This window comes from Lissotriton helveticus, chromosome 5_1, assembly GCF_964261635.1.
Source record: "Lissotriton helveticus chromosome 5_1, aLisHel1.1, whole genome shotgun sequence".
Taxonomy (NCBI): domain Eukaryota; kingdom Metazoa; phylum Chordata; class Amphibia; order Caudata; family Salamandridae; genus Lissotriton; species Lissotriton helveticus.
Genome location: NC_136065.1, coordinates 1,950,469,906 through 1,950,489,199, shown reverse-complemented (window position 1 = coordinate 1,950,489,199; position 19,294 = coordinate 1,950,469,906). Strand labels below are relative to the sequence as shown.

At 46.6% G+C, this 19,294-nt stretch overlaps 1 protein-coding gene across 2 annotated transcripts in view; it reads left to right on the top strand.

Annotated features, from left to right (window-relative positions):
• The window catches only part of SRCIN1 (SRC kinase signaling inhibitor 1), an 808,310-nt gene that overhangs the window by 269,868 nt on the left and 519,148 nt on the right, over nt 1-19,294 (top strand). For both annotated transcript variants that reach the window (XM_078645611.1, XM_078645612.1), the window contains exons 4-5: nt 11,237-11,432; nt 12,500-12,698. In XM_078645611.1, coding sequence (XP_078501737.1) covers nt 11,237-11,432; nt 12,500-12,698 — 395 coding nt within the window. The remainder of the gene's footprint in view (nt 1-11,236; nt 11,433-12,499; nt 12,699-19,294) is intronic.

Genomic DNA, 19,294 nt, shown 5'->3' with positions numbered 1-19,294 from the left:
CAAAACCAGCCAACAAAAGGCGAATGACCCCGTCTCAACCAGAAACCCCCCCAAACTCGTATAGGGAACAGGGTGACCACAATACCAGAGGAGAAAGAAATCTCAACCAACAGGCCACATTGGCTCGCAGACAGGGAAGGTACAACAAGTGACCCGCATGAAAACGAGCCCAGGGAAGCATAAACCAAAATCCATGGAACAAACACAGAGGCAGCACGTAAGAGGCCACCATAACCTAGGCTCCTGAAGCACACCCACAAAATGCCGGATGTATGTCATTACGACGCGGTGTTTACACCGCGCTACCATTACAACACAGTTATCACAACGCACGTCGTTACAACGACTTGCGCTGTAGGCGCTGGACTTAGGAATAGTATGATTTACTATTCCAACTCCAGCCCACGTAACAGTAGGGAAGGTGTTGGAATAGTAAATCATACTATTCCTTAGTATATAGCGCCATCCAGCGCAAGTCGTTGTAACGACTTGCGTTGTGATGACCGTGTCGTAATGGTAGTGTGGTGTAAAGACCGCGTTGTAATAGTCGTCTCCCCAAAATGCCAAAAAACATAATCGGCCTAACTGGTAGACAGAAGCACCCTCCGGGATGAAGGGAACCCCCCCCACCCCGCATCAGGGCTAAGGAGTCCAAGAACAAGCTGCACAGTGGAGAGCACCCTCCTGCCACAAAAGGCAGATGACGAGGAGGGCAGAAAACATCCCACACCGCCTCCGCCAAACACAGCGGCCCAAGCCCAAGGAGGAAATCGCGGAAAGAGAAAGAAAATAGATGAGGAAAAAATGACAACTTCCCAGTACGCCTAAGTATCAACCGTGCGGAAAGCCGCGAAGAAAGCCAGAATAGACCGGGCCCGCCTCTCGGAGACCAGACAAGAAACGCGGTGTCCAGCGGCCCCCGCGCCACAGAAGACCCATGTAGAGGACCCGCAGGAGAGCCCGGGAATCATCTGGAGGAAGAAGCCAGCGCCGGGAATTGCACCTGCCTAGGTGTTAAGCAGGTAAGGCTTTAGAGCCTCGGACCCAGGCGACCCGCAGCGAGGCCCCAGTGAACACTGCAACGCAAAGCCTGGCAAACAGGGAAATTAACAAAAGAGGGGTGCGTGTCCACTGGACAGAGAGCGATCCGCCAGGTCCCCATTCCGCGAAGGGTCGCCCCCACCTTGAACACCAATGTAGCGAAGGAAGAGGAGGGACGGGGAAAACAGCCCCGTTCCCAACTCCCAAAGAAGGGAGAAAGCACGGAGCATTAGCCCAGCCACAGACAATGTCAAACACATTGCCAACACGGACGGGTAGCCGAAGGGGTCATGGGGCAGAGCTCCAGATCCCAGTCGAACCTAGAAAACAAGGAAGCGGGAAACATCCGCGGGGGCAAAAGGCGGAGGCGCGCCCGGGGAATGCATAACGGGCAGCCGGACGCCCCACTCCCAACACACACACAAGCCCGAAGTCGCCCCAGTAAAGGGAGAGCGGGGGCCGCAGAGCGCCTCAACCGAACGCACGCCCCCACGGTACGGGGTGGGGGGTGCGGCGGACACGGGCACAAGTGTAAGCCAAAACACCGTGCCCATCCGAATTTTCAAGGGGAGAGGCCTCTAGGTAGAGCCCCAGAACTCCCCGTCCGTCCTCCTGTACACCCTGGGCCTGCTAAAGCAGAGCCTAACCGGCCCAGAACCAAAAAAGGAAAATATCAAACTGTACCACAAAAGTGGACAGAAACGAACAGCAGGTACACAGAGACTCAGGAGGGAGACCTTTTTTGGCTATTTGGGGTAGTTTGCACATAGGCCCCTGTAACATTTTGACCACATTAGATATCTGCGCCAAATTTGCGTCCTTTTCTTCGCACATCATGGGGATTCTAGTACGATCTCTGATCATAACCCTATACTCTTGACATTAGATTGGATGAATGAACCCCCAAAGGTTCCGACGTGGCGGCTGCGGCCAGACACGCTGGATGACCCTCCCTTCCGCGCTGAGCTGGAGGAGCGGATCACTCAATACTTTGCAGAGAACGAGGGTACCACTTCCTCCAGAGCAGTGGAATGGGATACGTTTAAAATAGTAGTAAGAGGGCACGGCATAGGGAAATTTGCAGGGGCGCGCAGGTCATTGGTGGAAGACTTAGATAAGGCTAACCGTAAATTGAGGGAGGTGGAACTAGCACGCCCTAACCGCCCAGAGTTACAGGGGAGAGTGAGCGAGGCGCGGGAGGCAGTGGCCACAGAGGTTGAGCGCCTTCGGAGCTTCGATTACAAAACATACTTAACGAAGACTCTGGCTGAAGGGGACAAAACTGGAACGCTCTTGGCTTGGCTAGCGAACCCCAGTAGGAGTAATCAATCGATTATGAGCCTACGGGAGAATGGAGGCGATACCCACGAAACACAATCAGAAATATTGGACTGTTTCTGGTCATATTACGAAAGGTTGTACAGAACTGAGTTAGGGGACCAGTCTGAGGCCATAGATATCTTCCTGAGTGATTTGCAACTACCGCGCCTGGAACAGGAACAGGCTGACGCCCTAGGGGGCCCAATAGACCTGGTAGAAATAAGAGGAGCAATTAAGCGAATGGCGCTTAACAAAACTCCGGGAATAGATGGGTTGCCCATTGAATTCTACGGGAGATACCTAGACCAACTAGCCCCGAGACTACAGGTGATCTATAATGAGGCCAGGGAAGAGGGCAGACTTCCCCGATCAATGCGCGAAGCCATAATGATCCCTCTATTGTACCCGCGGGGTGGAAAGCTGGTCCCTGCATCTTATAGGCCGTTATCTATGTTAACTACAGATTACAAAATTTTGAGTACTATACTGGCCGCCAGACTGCTGACTCATATGCAAGACCTGGTCCATAAAGATCAATCAGGCTTTATACCCACAAGGAACACGACACACAACATCCGTAGGCTGCTCAGACTGGTGGATGACCCACCGCAGGACGCGAGGGCCCCCCTAGTATTGGCGGTTGACATAGAGAAGGCCTTCGACAGCCTGGAATGGGACTACTTATACAGGGTAATGCAGATCTTCGGCCTAGGTGATGGATATATAGGGTGGACGAAGGTGCTATACTCATCGGCGAAAGCTAGAGTGAAGGTCGGGCCCTTGGTATCGGACCAATATGGGGTGCATAGAGGAACCAGACAGGGATGCGCACTTTCTCCCCTGCTGTTTGCGCTTGCGGTGGAACCGCAGCAATGGCAAGGCGGGGTGAACATTACAACGGGTTGGTCTTCAGAGAGGCCCACCACTACATTTCCTTATATGCAGACGACCTCCTCCTCTTCTTAGACAATGCGCAGGGAGCTGTGGAAGGCGCTGAGAGACTACTAGCGCACTTTGGTGATATATCAGGACTGCGAGTTAATTGGACTAAAACCTGCCTCTTCCCTCTAAGGAAGGGGGAGACGTGCCCCCCACTCCACCCGAAAATTAGATGGGAGCCCAGCTGCCTGAGCTACCTAGGGGTGCACGTCTACCATGAACCTGCGGACCTCTTAGACGGTAATGTGGGTCGCTGCCTCCACATATTGCAGGGTTGTATGTCCTTCTGGGCTACTCTGCCCCTTTCAGTGGCGGGCCGGGTTGCACTTCTAAAGATGATAGCCCTACCGCGCTTATTATATTTCTTTCAGACCCTCCCCGTCTGGATACCTGGAGCAACCTTCAGTCGATTACGATCGATGATCGTATCCTTTTTATGGGGCACGGGCAGACGTAGAATTGCACTGGCGACGCTGACCCGCCCGAGAGATGAGGGTGGCCTAGCGGTCCCAGATTTTGAGCTCTACTATTTGGCGGCTCAATTACAATTCTTCACACAAGAAATAGCGAGGGTGTATCGCGGCCCAGAACAGGAGAGGGAGTCTGGCACCCCCCGCCACGTCTTGGTGTACATAACCTTGCAACAAAGGTTACTACTAAGAGGACTAACCCAAGAGGAACGGACGCTTCGATTGTGTTGGAACCGTTTGCAAAAGAAAGTTGGAGCCGGTCACCCGTATGCGCCCGAAATTCCACTGGGCATGGTGACAGCGCTCCCACATGGCGGAGACTGGTCGAGGCTGCGACTGTGGGAAGAGGCAGGGTTGCAGATGGTAGGGGATCTATACGACGACGGAGTATTAACCCCATACCAGACTTTACAGGAGCAGTACGACCTTCCGAGGGGAGACTGCCTACTACATGCAGCGGTAGTGAGAGCCATACAAGCGCATTGGGGGGAAGGGATGGCTGAACCCACGACATCACTGGCGTGCTAATACACGATGATGGCGGCAGGAACCTTTAAGGCAGTTACGTGCCTCTATTCCAGACTGCACACAGACACCCTGCAACCACTTGCACTATTGAAGAATAAATGGGAGGCAGACTTACAGTTAGAAATCCCAGACACAACATGGTCCCAGCTAGTGCGTAGAGCTAGGAAAAGCACCAGAAACGCGCGTTTCCAACTGATACACCTCTACATCCTCCATAGGGCTTACCTCACCCCGGGCAAAATAGCAGCATACTTTGGAGCAGAAGACGCAGCATGCCCCAGATGTGGCCAGCTGAGAGCAGACTTAGTGCACATGCTGAGGAGCTGCCCAGGCTTGCACGAGTATTGGGGGGATATAGGGGACACCCTGAATGCAGTAGCGGATAGAGAACTGCAGTACGACAGCGCGGTCACCATCTTACATTGGTTCCCACATACACGCAAGAACAAACTGTCAAGCAAATTCATCGACATGGGCCTACTTATAGCGAAGAGAGAGCTGACCAGGGGGTGGAAATCGAAATCAGGGCCCACACATCGGAGGTGGATGAATGAATTTCTGAAGTGGGCGACAGCGGAGAGTACGCTTCGATTCCAACTGGCCCGCCGTAACTCAGACGAGAAAGCTCAGGACGCAACAATGGCATGGGAAACGTTAGTGCAGGCCCTAAAAGATAGTGCAGTAGATGAGGAAGAGGAAGATGAGTCGGAGAACATGATACCCCCTGCAGCAAGGATCACGACCCCGGCACCTGTGCCGGACACGCACACACGATAAAAGTACAAAAGATCCGAAGTCCCACAATATAGGTACACATCCTTGCACCAGGACTAGACTCAGACACCGGGAGGGGAGGGTGAAGGGCGCATGGCACACCAGGATACAACAGTGACACATGTATGTACCTTCTAGTGTAGGAAAGGGGAACGGAGCAAAAGGTAAAAGCAGAGAGCAGAGGACTCTATACGAAGACTACAGCTAGCAGCCCAACCAAGTGAGCAAAATCTAGCAGTATGACGCCGCCCGACCTCCGGGATGTGGGCTGAATGGCTGTGTATGTAGAGTCTAAATTGTATCAGGTGACCAACGACTCTGCACTGTTAAATGCTGAAAACTGCACTGTATGCTGTACTCACCTCTGCAATAAAAATTGTTTAACAAAAAAAAAAATCATGGGGATTCTAAATGTATCCAGGGTTTGTGAATTTCCTTGGAGGGGACCCAGAAATTAGCTAAAATACAGCGAATTTTTTGGGGGGGGGGGCAAAAATGGGAAAAAAGTGCTGCAAATAAGAGCGTCTTGTTTTTTCTCTGCAAATGGTATCAACATAGGATTTGTGCGGCTGAAATCACCATTTTCCCAGCTTTCAGGGACTGACAGACCTTTGTCAGAAAACCAACATTTTTTACATAGTTTTGGTATTTTACTGGGACATAGCCTATTTTTGCTATTTTTTATACTTTTAACCTTCTACTAGTTAATGGTAGAAATGGGTATGAAAGCAATAATGGATCCTGGAAAGCTATACATTTTGAAAACGTAGACAAAATTCTGAATTCAGCAAGGGTCATTTGTGTAGATCCTTCAAGGTTTCTTTATAGAAACTAACAGTTGAACATAGGAAAAATTTAAAATTAGTTGAATAAAACAGCCCATAGTGCCAACGTATTTACCTGTCACTTCTTCTAATTATGACAGCTGTTTGAAAGCAATATACCGTTACATCCGCTGGACCTTTCTGGTTGTGAAGAAATATAGGAGTTGTAGGTTCACCAATAACCAGACGAACTCAGAGCCAATAACTGAGCAGTGTCTTGCAATGGTTTTTTACTATGTACCGGGTATATAGCAATTAATTTGTTAAAATATATACATGGAAAAATAGGTATGAAAGACACCTATGTATTTCTGAATTGGAATAAAATATAGTGTTTAGAAACAGTAGATATTTGCACATTTCTGAAATTGTAAGTACCCATACTTGCATGAGAATTATAGGTCATTTTTCATAGTGACTTCTTTATTTCACATTGTCTTTCATTTGAAAGGCAGAAATGCATTGCAAGTTAATAGGTAATAACAGTTACTCTACAATTCTGTGTCACCCTAAGTCTCCCGATAAAAATGCTACCTCACTTGTGTGGGTAGGCCTAGTGCCCTCGACAGGCAACGGCTCAAAACGCAACGTGAACACAATTTATTTTACAGTGAAAACTGACCCTTTTTTTGCAAAGTGACTAGCTGTAGATTTTGAACCCTATCTCTGCCGGTACCTAGGAATACATAGCAAACATATACATTTTTGAATGCTAGACACCCAGGGAAATCCAGGATGGGGTGACTTGTCTGTCTCTCACCAGGTTCTATTACCCAGAATCCCTTGCAAACCTCAATAAAAAAAAAATCCTTACATTTCTGTGGTGGAAAGTTCTGGAATCTGCGTGGATCCACAAAATTCCACCCACCCTGCATTCCCCAAAGTCTCCCAAGAAAAATGGTACCTCAGTTCTGTGGGTAGGCCTAGTGCCTGCGACAGGAAAAGGCCCAAAACGCAACGTGGACATACCTCATTTTCACAGTGAAAACTGACCCTTTTTTTGCAAAGTACCTAGCTGTAGATTTTGAACCCTAGCTCTGCCGGCACCCAGGGAAACCTAGCAAACCTATACATTTTTGAAAACTATACACCCAGGGGACTCTAGGATGGGGTGACTTGACTGGCTCTCACCAGGTTCTATTACCCAGAATCCCTAGCAAACCTAAAAATGTGTTTTAAAAAAACAAAACATTTTCCACACATTTCTGTGGTGTAAAGTTCTGGAATCTGCGTGGACCCACACAATTCCACCCACCCCGCATTCCCCAAAGTCTTCAGAGAAAAATGGTACCTCACTTGTATGGGTGGGTCAAGTACCTGCAACAGGCAAGGGCCCAAAACATATTGAGGAGACATCAAAATTGCCTATCACAAAATGACCTGGTTTTGCAAAGGGGGTCACCTGGGTTTTTGGCCCCATGTTCGGTGGCCAGCTAGGGAAACCTACCAAACCCACACATTTGAGAAAACTAGACACCCGGGGAATTATAGGGAGGCATGGCTTGCGTGGATCCCCCAATGTTTTCGTACCCAGGCTCCCATGCAAACCTCAAATTTAGCTGAAAAAATCACTTTTTCCACACATTTTTGTGTGGGAAGGTTGTGGCATCACTGGGCTGACACAAATTTACTACTACCCAGCGTTCCCCCAGGTCTCCCAATAACATGATGCCTCACTCGTGTGGGAGGCCCAATTACCTCCGACAGGCAAGGGCCCAAAACGTATTGAGAAGACATCAAAATTGCCTATCACAAAACGTTTTGAGCCCTTGCCAAACTGACCATCTACTAAGTTCAAACAGAGGATGAACATTGCAAACATCATTGACCCTTAAGTACTATAGTAAATTCAGTGCAAGAGTGGCAGCAATTGATTTGAATCCTTGGGTGAAGAGGAAGTCATGACTTGTATCTATACTACCTTTACTATCTGCCTTCTACCTTTGCAATATTCCTCGGAAAGCACACCTACCATAAGCTGTTCTAACCTGTTCGTGAGTCTGTCTTCATCAGAGTCCTGACTAATCCTGTCTAATTGGGGAGAGACCCTATACTAATGCCTTCCATCTATAGCTAATTGAAGCTTGAGGAAACATTTCTGTCACGTGCTATCAATGCTCTCACTGTGCTAAATCCAACTCCTTCCAGTTTGTGGATGCAAGTTGGGAGGTGCCTGAGTATGCCGCAAAGCCATTCCTCGAGCTGAGCAAACATATCTACCTTTGAAACGAAGGCAAACATGCTGGAAATTTTCAGAAGCTTTCTAAAGAGAACACCATAAACTATGAAGAACGGTTGAATGTGAAACACGAGTACTCCGCGACAACGTGGTGTATGTTCTGTCCACCAGTATGTGCAGCATGGGGACTTTCATGCACTTGTCAATTGGCGAACTGCACAACTACCACGTTCTCAAAGCAGATAAAGGTGTTGAGAAGTCCATGATTTCCTGAAGTGGAGGAAGAAATATTCTGCAGCTGCTTGCGTAGTGAAGGAGTGGCCCACAGACAGTAGGTAATCATTCACACCAATTGAAAGGTTTACCTATTGGCAGCTCCACCTCAGTAAATTTCCCAGTATTTTGCTTTATTGTGGTACAACGTAAAGCAAGTAGGAAAACAGAAGGCAGGCTTACATGGGCACTGGGGACAGTAAACACGAGTCTCCTGCCTCTTTCCCTGCATTGAGCACACTTTACAATGACGACATGGTCGCTCTTTTTTTGGTGTTGCAGGAATTTTATCAGGAAAGTGTCGCTCCTGCAGCCTTGCCACGTCCTCCAGAACACATGAAGTGGAGGCTGCTGCTTCTGTAGCAGTGAGACTTTTAATCACAGTCAACTGAAAGTCAAGAAAAGACATGAGTCTTCTTATGGTGGTCTGACGATAAACAACATATGCATTGTATGTTGCCATCTGGATCAGGTGAGGTATTCTTTAACCAAGTGCGAGTTTTACGACTTGCATTGTATGGCTGAAGAACCTGGTCGTTCTTGTCCACTCCGCCCATGTTCTTATTGTGATCAAGTATACAGGTGGGATTGTGGACTTCGGCCATCTGACCCCAAACCGTGACCAGGGAAGTGCTCTCAGCATGAATTGTAGTGAGCACGTACATGTCACGCCTATCTGAGAACTGGAGTGCGAGCAGTAAGTTGGAACGCAACGCAGTGCTCTGGGATTTCAGGAGCTCCTTGCAAACAAGCTCCTGCGGGAATCCTTTACGGTGAGAACAAATTGTACCGCAAGCCACGGTGACAGCTTTGTGGAGCTCACTGAACAGCTCTACTCCTGTATAGAAATTGTCCACATAAAGGTTATAACCTTTGTGAAAAAGTTGCTAGACAAACTGCCATACTATCTTTACTGTGACCCCTAGCGTGGGAGGGCAACCTACAAGGTTAAGAGTTGTGTCCTTCCCTGTATACACTCTCAAGCTGTACACATAGCCTGTCGAGCTCTCACACAGCATGTACAGCTTGATGCCATAGCGAGCACATTTGCTTGGAATGTACTGCCTAAACAGCAGCCGCCTTTTATACAAGATCAAGGACTCCTCAATGGCTATATTCTTTCCAGGAGTATAAACCTCTGGAAACCTGGCAGACAAATGTGCCACGATGGGCCGAATTTTGAACAACCTGTCATGGTCTGGATGGTCCCGGGGCAATGCAGCAGAATCGTCATTGCAAAAAACGATCTTTACTCATTTATGGTGCGAAGATGGGGGTTGACCAAACCGTGCAAGTAGACCAGTAGGATAGCAAGGTTGGTTTCTGCACTACCTCCATTTTAAGCCTGAGGCCCAAACATATCTCCAACTCCCCTAAAGAAGTGGGAGTCCACTTGCGTGCCCTAGAATGAGGCCCAAGAGTGCCTGCATGCTCCCTCAGAAATTGTTTGGCACGCAAATTTGTTTGCTGCACAATTTCGTCAAGAACGTCAACACCCAAAAAGAGATGGACGTAGTCAATTGGCAAAAAATTTGCAGTTTCGACTTTACATCCAGTGTCACCATTGAAATGCAGAATTTAGAGCTGAACTAAATTGGGAGGCTGCCAAGACAGCGCTCCGTCTGTGCTTGCGGCTGCACGTGCCTGCTCTCTGGGTTGCTCTAACCTGTAACTGGTGTCCCGCTGCACAGACTGTGCTGGCAAAGGGAAAGCACGACTGACATAGTCTCCTTCAGAATCGCTGGAAGATGAGTTGTCAGATGGAACTGTGCCAACTGAAAAATCACTCCCAGATTCTGCTCTATTGTCCTCTCCCTCAGATGCTATCTCAGTATCTGCTGTCTCAGTCTCTGATCCTGCCTCAGAGCTGATCTTCAGACCCAGAGGGCCTGGGCAGCATTCATCCAACGATACTCCATGTCTGCTAGTACCTAAAACTATCCTTTTAAAACACTACCCTACTTATGTACGTAGGCTGTTGTTGATTTCAAAGTGTAGGTTGGTGTGTGCATGAGTGAAGTGTGTAACAGTCACTAATGACAAACTCACCTTACCTTTCCTTTGCGAAATCCGTACGCTCCCCAAAAAAACTAAGAAAGATAGAAAAAAGACACAGTATTACTTTACCTTGCCACTTACTCATCATCGCAGCCTTTAGCACTGGTGGAAAGCCAGTGTGAGAATCATTTTGGCACCCTCCCATGACTTTCAATAAATATCTGTTATTCAGCGCCAAGATGCCTAAGGCCCAAATTGTATGTCACAGGTATGCATTATCAGGAAAGCCCTGCCACATATGTCTGTATACCATCTAAAGATTGACTTCATACTTCTTTAAGCCTGCATCAAGTTTGAGGACTGAGTCTAGTGCACCCACTTATGCTACACTACCTTATGATCTCTCAAAATCTGGAATTCCATGTGGTAATGCATTTGAAAATAAGTTCAATGCCTCTTTTCAACTATTTCTGTCTTGAAACATGAGCGCTACACCTTCTCACTACCTGAAGATCCTAGAGCGTACCTTTCCCAATCCATTTAGTTTAACTATTTTGATATTTCCATCTCAACAATAAGTTATTTAATTGATTTTGTCCCTGCACAATAAATGGGGTAGGAGAACTGTTTTAACTAATTTGAACCACATCCTTTGTTATATCCAGTCATGTAAAACAAATGATTTGCCTTCCATACTTTGTAGGTGTTGTGATATAAGGAAGGCGTAACGGGATTTAATTTCTTCTATAACTGATATGGCCCATTGTTATATCCGATCATGCAAAATAAATAATTTGTCTACCATACGTTGTAGGTGTTGTGGTATAAGGCAAGCTCAAAGGGCATTAATTTCTTCTATAACTGATATGGTTTGACTTTGTTTATTGCAGACACGAAGCACACGGCACTCCCAGGGATCCCAGCCCGGCCTGGCAGATCAAGCGGCCAAACTCTCCTTTGCTTCAGCAGAATCTCTAGAAACCATGTCGGAAGCTGACCTGCCCCTTGGGTTCAACAGGATGAACCGGTTCAGGCAAAGCCTGCCCTTATCCCGGTCTACCAGCCAAACCAAGCTCCGATCACCAGGTAAGGACATTCTCTTCTATGTCAGCATGATGTGATTGCACCCTAGCATTCACAGCCTTATTCTCATGCCCCCTCTGATCAAGTTTCCTCGTCACTAAACCCTCTTGTGTGGCAGCATATGCTTACAGCGCCCTCTATGTTGTCCCTACACCCTTTCTGCTCAAGCTATCAAGGCACCCTCCCTTTCCATCCTGTTTTGTGAGAACAATCCTGTCATGCTGTTGTAAGGAGCAGGTTTTTTAAAAAGTCATTTGTTCCTATGCCAACTTTTTTTCAGGGTATTTTGTATTGCACTATACTGTTGAAAGGGCGTGTTTCTTTGTTCAACTTCAACTTCTTTTGGAATCCTCTTTGAGCTCACCTGTTCTTAACGAATCTTCCAACGACCTCCAAAAGTATCCTGCTGTGTGTTAGCCTACATGAACTACCCCTATGCTTTTCCTTCATGTACTGATTATTGAGATTTTCGTGTGCTCGCTAGTATGTTTTTCCCCTAATTTAAGCGTTATAGGCCTGCCAGTTCAATGCTATAGTCTTGTGATTTTGGGAACCTTCTATCATTCTCATGAAAGCCACTGTGCCGTACGTTGCACACAATATGGGAAGCTTGCCTTTTGCAGTACAAAGCATATTGTGTAAAAAGTGATTTGAGCAATGAGTAGAACAGATTAAAATGTTATTTGTGCACAGATATTCACACCCCCAAGATGATGGCCTGTCTACAAAAAGTACGTTTTAGAAGTGTGTCAGTGTGGGCAAAGCATGCATTACAAAGATGTTGTTTGCGGACGGTCATGCTGTGTAGCTTGTCTTGTGAGTTATGAATTTGCACTGAGGTAAACTTGCCTTAAGTGTTGACATTTCTTTTGAGGAATCAGTGACTTGTGAATTGTGGATTTCACTGTGGATTTCATTTGCTTGTTGTGGATTCACACTGCAGAAGTCAGCTTTCTATGTAATAGATCTGAACTTTAGGAAAGTAGAGGATTCATGATGTGTTACGTGTGTATTGTAACACCAGGCATATGTGAAACGCACTGATTTGTTATGTTTTTGTTGCACTGTAGGGGTCCTCTTCTTGCAGTTTGGGGATGAATCGCGGCGGGTGCACATCACTCATGAGATCAGCAGCATGGACACTCTCCATGCCCTCATCGTTCATATGTTCCCACAGAAGCTCACCATGGGGATGCTCAAATCCCCCAACACTGCCATCCTTATCAAGGACGAATCGCGTAACGTCTTCTATGAACTAGAAGATGTCAGGTGAGGACCTAAATGTTCCAGCCTACCTTTAAGGGAGGCCACAGAAATCAAGACCACGGTCACAATTAGATTCCAAAACAATAATTTAATCCGTTTAGCCTCTCCTATGCCATTGCCCTTCTTACTTTCAGGCAGCACCAGTCCCTACATTTTTTCACACCATAGATCACCCCAGTATCCACTCCAGAGGTGTAGTAGTCCAGTGTTTTTATAATATTTAGCTCCAGGAGTATGGAAACCATTTGTATACTGCCACCTATCACCCATCCATTTTTTTAAAAATAATGAGCCTTGCATAGCTCTGCATGTTATCTTTTAGTTAGGTGGAGTGCTAGGAAAGCCGTTGTTTGGAGAGATGAGAAACAAGGAAGTTTCGAGTCCAGTCAGGAAGGCAGTTCCCATATTATTCAGTATTCTTCAGGTGTGACCCTTGATAAGGGAGGAGTTAAATCATAAGATGTTTGATTTGGATCACAGGGAGGGGTTGAGGGCATTTTGTAGTTTGGGTACCTGCACTCACAGGGATCTCCTTCCATGTATCGACAACTTGTATAATCTTAGATGGATCACTGATCTGAGATCTCTGACTTTGGTGTGGAAAGGGGGTCCGTTTTTCCAGTTTTTTTCTGCTTTGCCTCAGTAGGCGCCAATTGTGGATGGTGCAGAGAGCTTTAAACTTGATCCTGGCTTCTGCTGGAATATAAGTAAGCATTCGGGTGGGATTAATGTGATCATGATTGCAGAGATTTAGGCGCAGTCTGGCAGCAGAGGTGTTCTGTAGTTTTGTAGACTGGCAAAAGGTTTCTTGAGGGCCAGTTGAGATGAAGTCATATTAGTGCAGTCGTGTTGTGAAGAGGGCTTCTATGAGCTCGATCTCATGATCAGTGGGTGATGTGTGCAGAGAGTGAAGATCTGGAGATTAATATCCAGCACTGTATGTTTTTTGGTGGGGAGGGTTATAAAATGGGACAAGGGGGGTGAACAAAAGGTCTAATCCAAAAAGTGTTCCTTTGTTTCTGGGCTTTGGGGCTGTTTGATGGAAGAGTGTTCTTACATCTAGAGACCAGTTGCTAGTGGGCAGGGCTAATGATCTGTGTTTTGTCATCATACACAATAAGCTCTTCATCCGAAGGAGTACATGGCGCAGGCATGAGGTGATGATGATGGAATTATCTGAATGATTGTCAAGATGGAAGCAAATTTGCATGTCATCCACACACACCTACATGTTGAATTGGGTTGGGTTTATTGAATAGCTGGGCATCGAGAGTAGCATTCATTGTAGGAGATGGATTACCTTTGGATTCATGAGGGCCCTGGGATGTGCTAATTCAAATAACAAAATCCTAAACTTTTGGATGGGTTTACAAATAAAGGATCAAGTACAAGACCAAACACATCCAGAAATTTCTGTCAGTTGTTCCAGGCTTTACTCTAGTATCGTCAGATTGACAGTGTAATATGTCCCATAAGTCGAAGTGGAATGTCAATTCAGTTTTCTTGTCTTCAGCCATGGAAAAGAAAAATTCTCCCCCTATGGTGGGTGGGATTGGTCCGGTGCCCTTTAAGGCCTAGATTCAGACTGATGGACATAGCGTGGTTGATTAGCTCATTAGATTATTGGATTTTTAATTTCTAACCACAGATTCCTCACATTTTGAATATTGCTGAGGCGTTAGACTGGATCCGGAAACTTTCCCATAGTACCTTTGTGTGCCAGAAGGTGGCACCATGCGGCTCTGCACTGATGCCGTTCTGCTCTGGAAATGATGTGCGGGACCTATATAAGCACCACTTCTGCCCACTTACGTAATTTTTTTTCTTTCTGCACCACAAGATTTTGATCTGGAGCATGTTTCTGAGAGACCCTTTTTTCATGGTGTTTCTTTGAAAGTTTACCCAGTGTGCAAGGTGTGTCACCCCCTAAGACTGCAGGATTTAAACCCTGTATGGACTGTAGCTAGCAGATGTCTGTGACAGAGCCCCACCAGTTTTGCCTATGGTGTTTGGGGTCAGGCTACTACTCCCAAGACCTGCCGTAATGCGCGTCCATGAACCCGAAAGGCCATCAGGGAACAGGAGGTGAACCTTTCTCATCAAGCAAAAGAATATTCAGTGTTTGGACTACTCCAAGTCCCGCTCAAAGTCCAAGGTTCGATACCTGTCTCGCGCCAGTTCTCGGAGTCGACAGAGCCGCTCTAGAGGCTGGTCTTTATGGCTCTCAATGTCCCCCGGTAAGCACAAAAAGCTCAAGAAGTTGAAGCAGAGTTACACTCCTTCGTGCCATTGCCACTCCCTTTACGAAGCACATAGTGGGCGCCAACTGTCTCACTCACATTTTCTGTCAACTTCATAGCTGATTCCGCAGCAGGTTCCGGAGTTTTCATGGCCTTTAGCCACATCGCACCAGATTGAAGAGTCCTGCACGGCTATGCTTCAGCTCTTCGGGTCTCTACTGTCCTTCTTGCACGACTTGGGACCCCACCGAGCTTAGAGGCCTTCTGCCTGGACTACCGCCGGTGGGTTTGCCCTCGGTGCTAGCCAGATCCTCCAAACCACTTCTGCCCTCTGCTCCAGTTCTGGTGCTGTACCCGGCACCCAAAACCATGCTAAGCCCGAGTATTTTAATGCAGACCTTGCCACCCAAAGAGGTGGCCCCAGTAGTCCTTTCCAAGCCGATACCATTCTGACTTCGGCCATTGACTCTCCTGAATCTGATTGAGGCACCTATTTTTGCACTATGCAGGGGACACTTGATATGAGGACTTGCTAGAGGCTAATGAGCTAGACGCTCACCTTGTCTCCCCTCCCGCCGGCCCAGCCACAGTAGAATCTGCCATACACAATATGGTTATGCATAGGGCGGCTGAAGTCTTTGACCTTTAGCTTCCCACATTGGAGATAAAAGTGAATGTATTGACTGACAACCTCCAATCAGGCCAGATAGCTTCCGAGCCCATCTTCCCTTTCAATGAGTCCTTGATAGATACCACCGTAATGGGAGTGGGCACAGCCTCCTAGTGCCCTCCCCGGTTAACAGACAAATCACCAGACATCTTCACCCTGCTGTGGGTGACCCAGTCTATTTGTTGCAGTACCCTTCTCCAGAGAGCCTTGTAGTGCAGGCCTCCACCAGTCAGACCAACCCTAACAATTCTCTACCACTTCTCCTGACAGAGAATCAAGTCATGTGGAGAAGTTTAGGAAGCGCTTTTTCTCTTAAGCCAGTTTGGTCCTGAGATCGATCAATCTCTCCTGTTTATTGGAGGTGGTTGGCGACAGCCAGTTGTCAAGGTAGGGAAGTTTAGCAACTCGGACTTCCAAAGGTGCGCTGCCACCACTGCAATTACTTTCCTGCACACATGAGGAGCACTGATGGGATCAAACGGGAGCACAGCAAACTGAAAATACTCCTCACCCACCTCAAACCGCAGGTAGCGCAAATGGGCTGGCAGGATGGAAATATGGTAATAGGCATCCTGCAGGTTCAATGCCACCATCCAGTCACTAGGGTCGAGAGCAGACAAGACCTGGGCCAGGGTGAGCGTTTCAAATTTCTCCTTACAGAGGAAGGCGTTAACAGAACCCAGATCTAGAATAGGCTGAAGACCTCTGCCCTTCTTGGGCACCAGAAATCAGCAGGAATAACAACCAAGCCCCTTTAGCCAAAAGGGCTTATCCTTCCTGTTGTAACATGGAAGGATTCCTCTGACAGTCACTGGGTGGATGATGGATTGTTACATGGGAGTCCCCATACGTTCACGAAGCACTATAGTCCAGACTGCCAGGTCTGCTGAGAAGGGCATTTTGCCCAGTTGGTCCAACAGGACTTTCTGGTTTAAGTCCATCCACAGCACACCTCTCTTAGGCATTGCTTTGGTATCTATTTAAAAGATGAGGAATCTGTGGTTAAAAGACTATCAGAAGAACAAGTTACTTCCCTTCAATAGTGCTCTTTTTTGTAGAGACTATTTAGCCGCAGATTCCTCATCAACCCTCCCTTCCTCCTGATTCTGTTTTAGGATTCTACCCATAAATAAGATCCCAAGTCTAGGAATCTGCACACTGGGCTTTCAATTTGCTTTTGAGGCTCTAGGTCAGGAGGTGCTGGCGGTCTCGAAAACAACTTACTTCAGCTCGCAGGACTAGTGCCTAAATAGGCCCCCTATGTCATTTCGGGGCTAAACTGCATTCCTGCAGAGCTACATAGCGCCACCTTCCGGTGCACAGCGGTACTATGGAAACGTTTCCAGACCCAGTCTGACGCTGAATGAATATTCAAAAGGTGAGGAATCTGCAACTAAATAGTTTCTACCATAGGTAAATAACTTGTTCGTCAATTCCCTTTCAATGATATCATTAGAAATGGGATGTTGGGCATTAAGAAGTAGTTTGAAAAGCTGATAGGATCAGCAGCTGTTTTTTTTAAGTGGGAGTGATGATGGTATATTTCAGAAGCCTGAGCACAACTCCTGTGAAAAAGCAGGCATTTATTATGTTAGTTGTATCTGTTTCCAAGGAAGAGACAGGAATTGCATGCACTAGCAGTGTGACAATGGCTCTGTGGATTGTATACTTTGGTAAGCAGTCATATCAGTTCTGTGGTCTTCAGTGGTGTGAATTAGGAGAATTTGGCAAATTGTAACAGTGGTGGGGAAATGAGGGGACAGAGAGGTAGTTCTGGGGTGTTGGGGAGTAGCCAGTGAGATTTTTTTTTAAGTTTCAAAATTTAAGATTCTAAGAACTCCAGTACATCTTTGAATTGTTGTCTGAATGCACATGGATATCTCTTCAGGGTGACATTATTGGATTGTTCAAGTAAATATTGATTTTTTTCCTTGGTATAATTAGCTGCTTGGTTTGCTGAGTTGTCCTTTTTAGCTTTCTAGCTTAATTGCTCTATTGTAGCCTCTGCATTGTATCTTGCATCGGGTTTTATCTTCTTCCGACTTGGATTGCGAAATTAAAATTCTAAATTCTGATCAACACGTTTCAGTTCACTGTACTTGGATATTAAGGGTGTATGATATAGTGCATGATATGTTGATGTTGAAGTCTCAGGTGCTTATGAGCCTTTTGAGACAAACTGTTGCTCTTCATAGAGTAGCAAGGAAAATAAGTTTTCATTGGTTATGTTACTGTCATGTTTTAGAAGAGTAGTAGTTGTGGGTTAGTTGTGTTTAACAGGTTTTTAAACCAGATTGTTCAGGTTGATGGGCATAAAGCAATAATCTCACCCTATATGTGACTTCACCACGAAATTTAAAATTTTAAGTTTCAAGGTTAAGGGTGAAGATAAGGTTCGCTATGTTCCCTTCAGTGTGTTGGGATGCTCGCAATTTGTGGGAAGCCAAGGGCCTACGTATTCTTAAAAAGATCTCTAGCAGGTTTTGAAACTGGCCTGCCAACACAAAGATTAAAGTCACCCATAAACGAGTCTTTATTTAATTTAGTCTGTAAATGAAATGTCACTTTGCGAAAGTCCTCTGTGAATTTGGAGGTGTACCCTCGGTGACTGTTGACCACTGTTGTGATGAGAGAACTGTTGGGAGTGATGCAGCAGCTAGCAACTATGCACTATGCCTGGATGTTGGTGCAGGTTAAGTAGCTGACATATGCTGGTACTGCGCCTTTCCCTCTCTTGCCCAGGCAGGGTGATGTTAGGGCCAGTAAAGAAAAGGTCTTTGATTAGTTATATAATTGTCACCACACATCGTTTCAGTGATTTCAAGTAAAATATGGTATGATTTGGAAGGGATTTTGTGCGTGTCTAGTGCATGTATCTGTGGTGAATTGGTGTTTAATGGGAGTTTTTTTAAAGCAAACACAAGGAGATTATGGGCGGAGCGCTGAAACTTTCCAGACACTCACCCCCAGTCACAGATTTGGGTTGAATCCATCATCGTTCTTTAGCTCACTTCGCCACCTCAATTCAGACCCAGCTATATGCAAATCAGTCTTGACCATGTGCCTCATGGGAATAGTCCAGCCCGACTTGCCAAGCCAGGTCTTCCCGGAGCCGGGAACAAGCATCCTGTAACCGGTTTCGGGGTAACACCCCTCTTCAGCCAGGCTAGCTTGAATCCAGTGAGCAAGGGACCCACGTCTGGGTTTTTTTTCCCCAATACATTGAACTCTTCAGTGGTATTCATTAGGTTAGTTTTAGCAAAGAGCTTGGACCCTGAGTGGATTGGAAGTATCTAATGCCCTGAGTGGCAACAGGAGGTGTTCGTGGGCCCCAAATGGTTTGGCTAGGTGCATGGCATGTTTGAAATAAGTAAGATAGAAAGAAATTGGTGAGAAGTACTTTTTACAGGGCAAGTGTATTCAAAGGAGGGGGAGCAGGAGTGTGGGAAGCAGGTCAAGGGGGCCGGCGGCTGATGCTTTTTCACTAGTGCCTGGCTGTGAAGTTAGTGGCAAGTATTGGTCTGTGTCTCTTGGGTTGGTTTTGGAGTTGTAAATAGCCTCATGTTTGATAATTTTGTCTTGCTGGGAGATCTCATCAAAGGCAAGTATATTCCTGAGGTTGGCTTGAATAATGGTGGTTCCATTGGTATAAATGTTATGGTGAGTTTGAAGTGGGTACCATGAGGAAT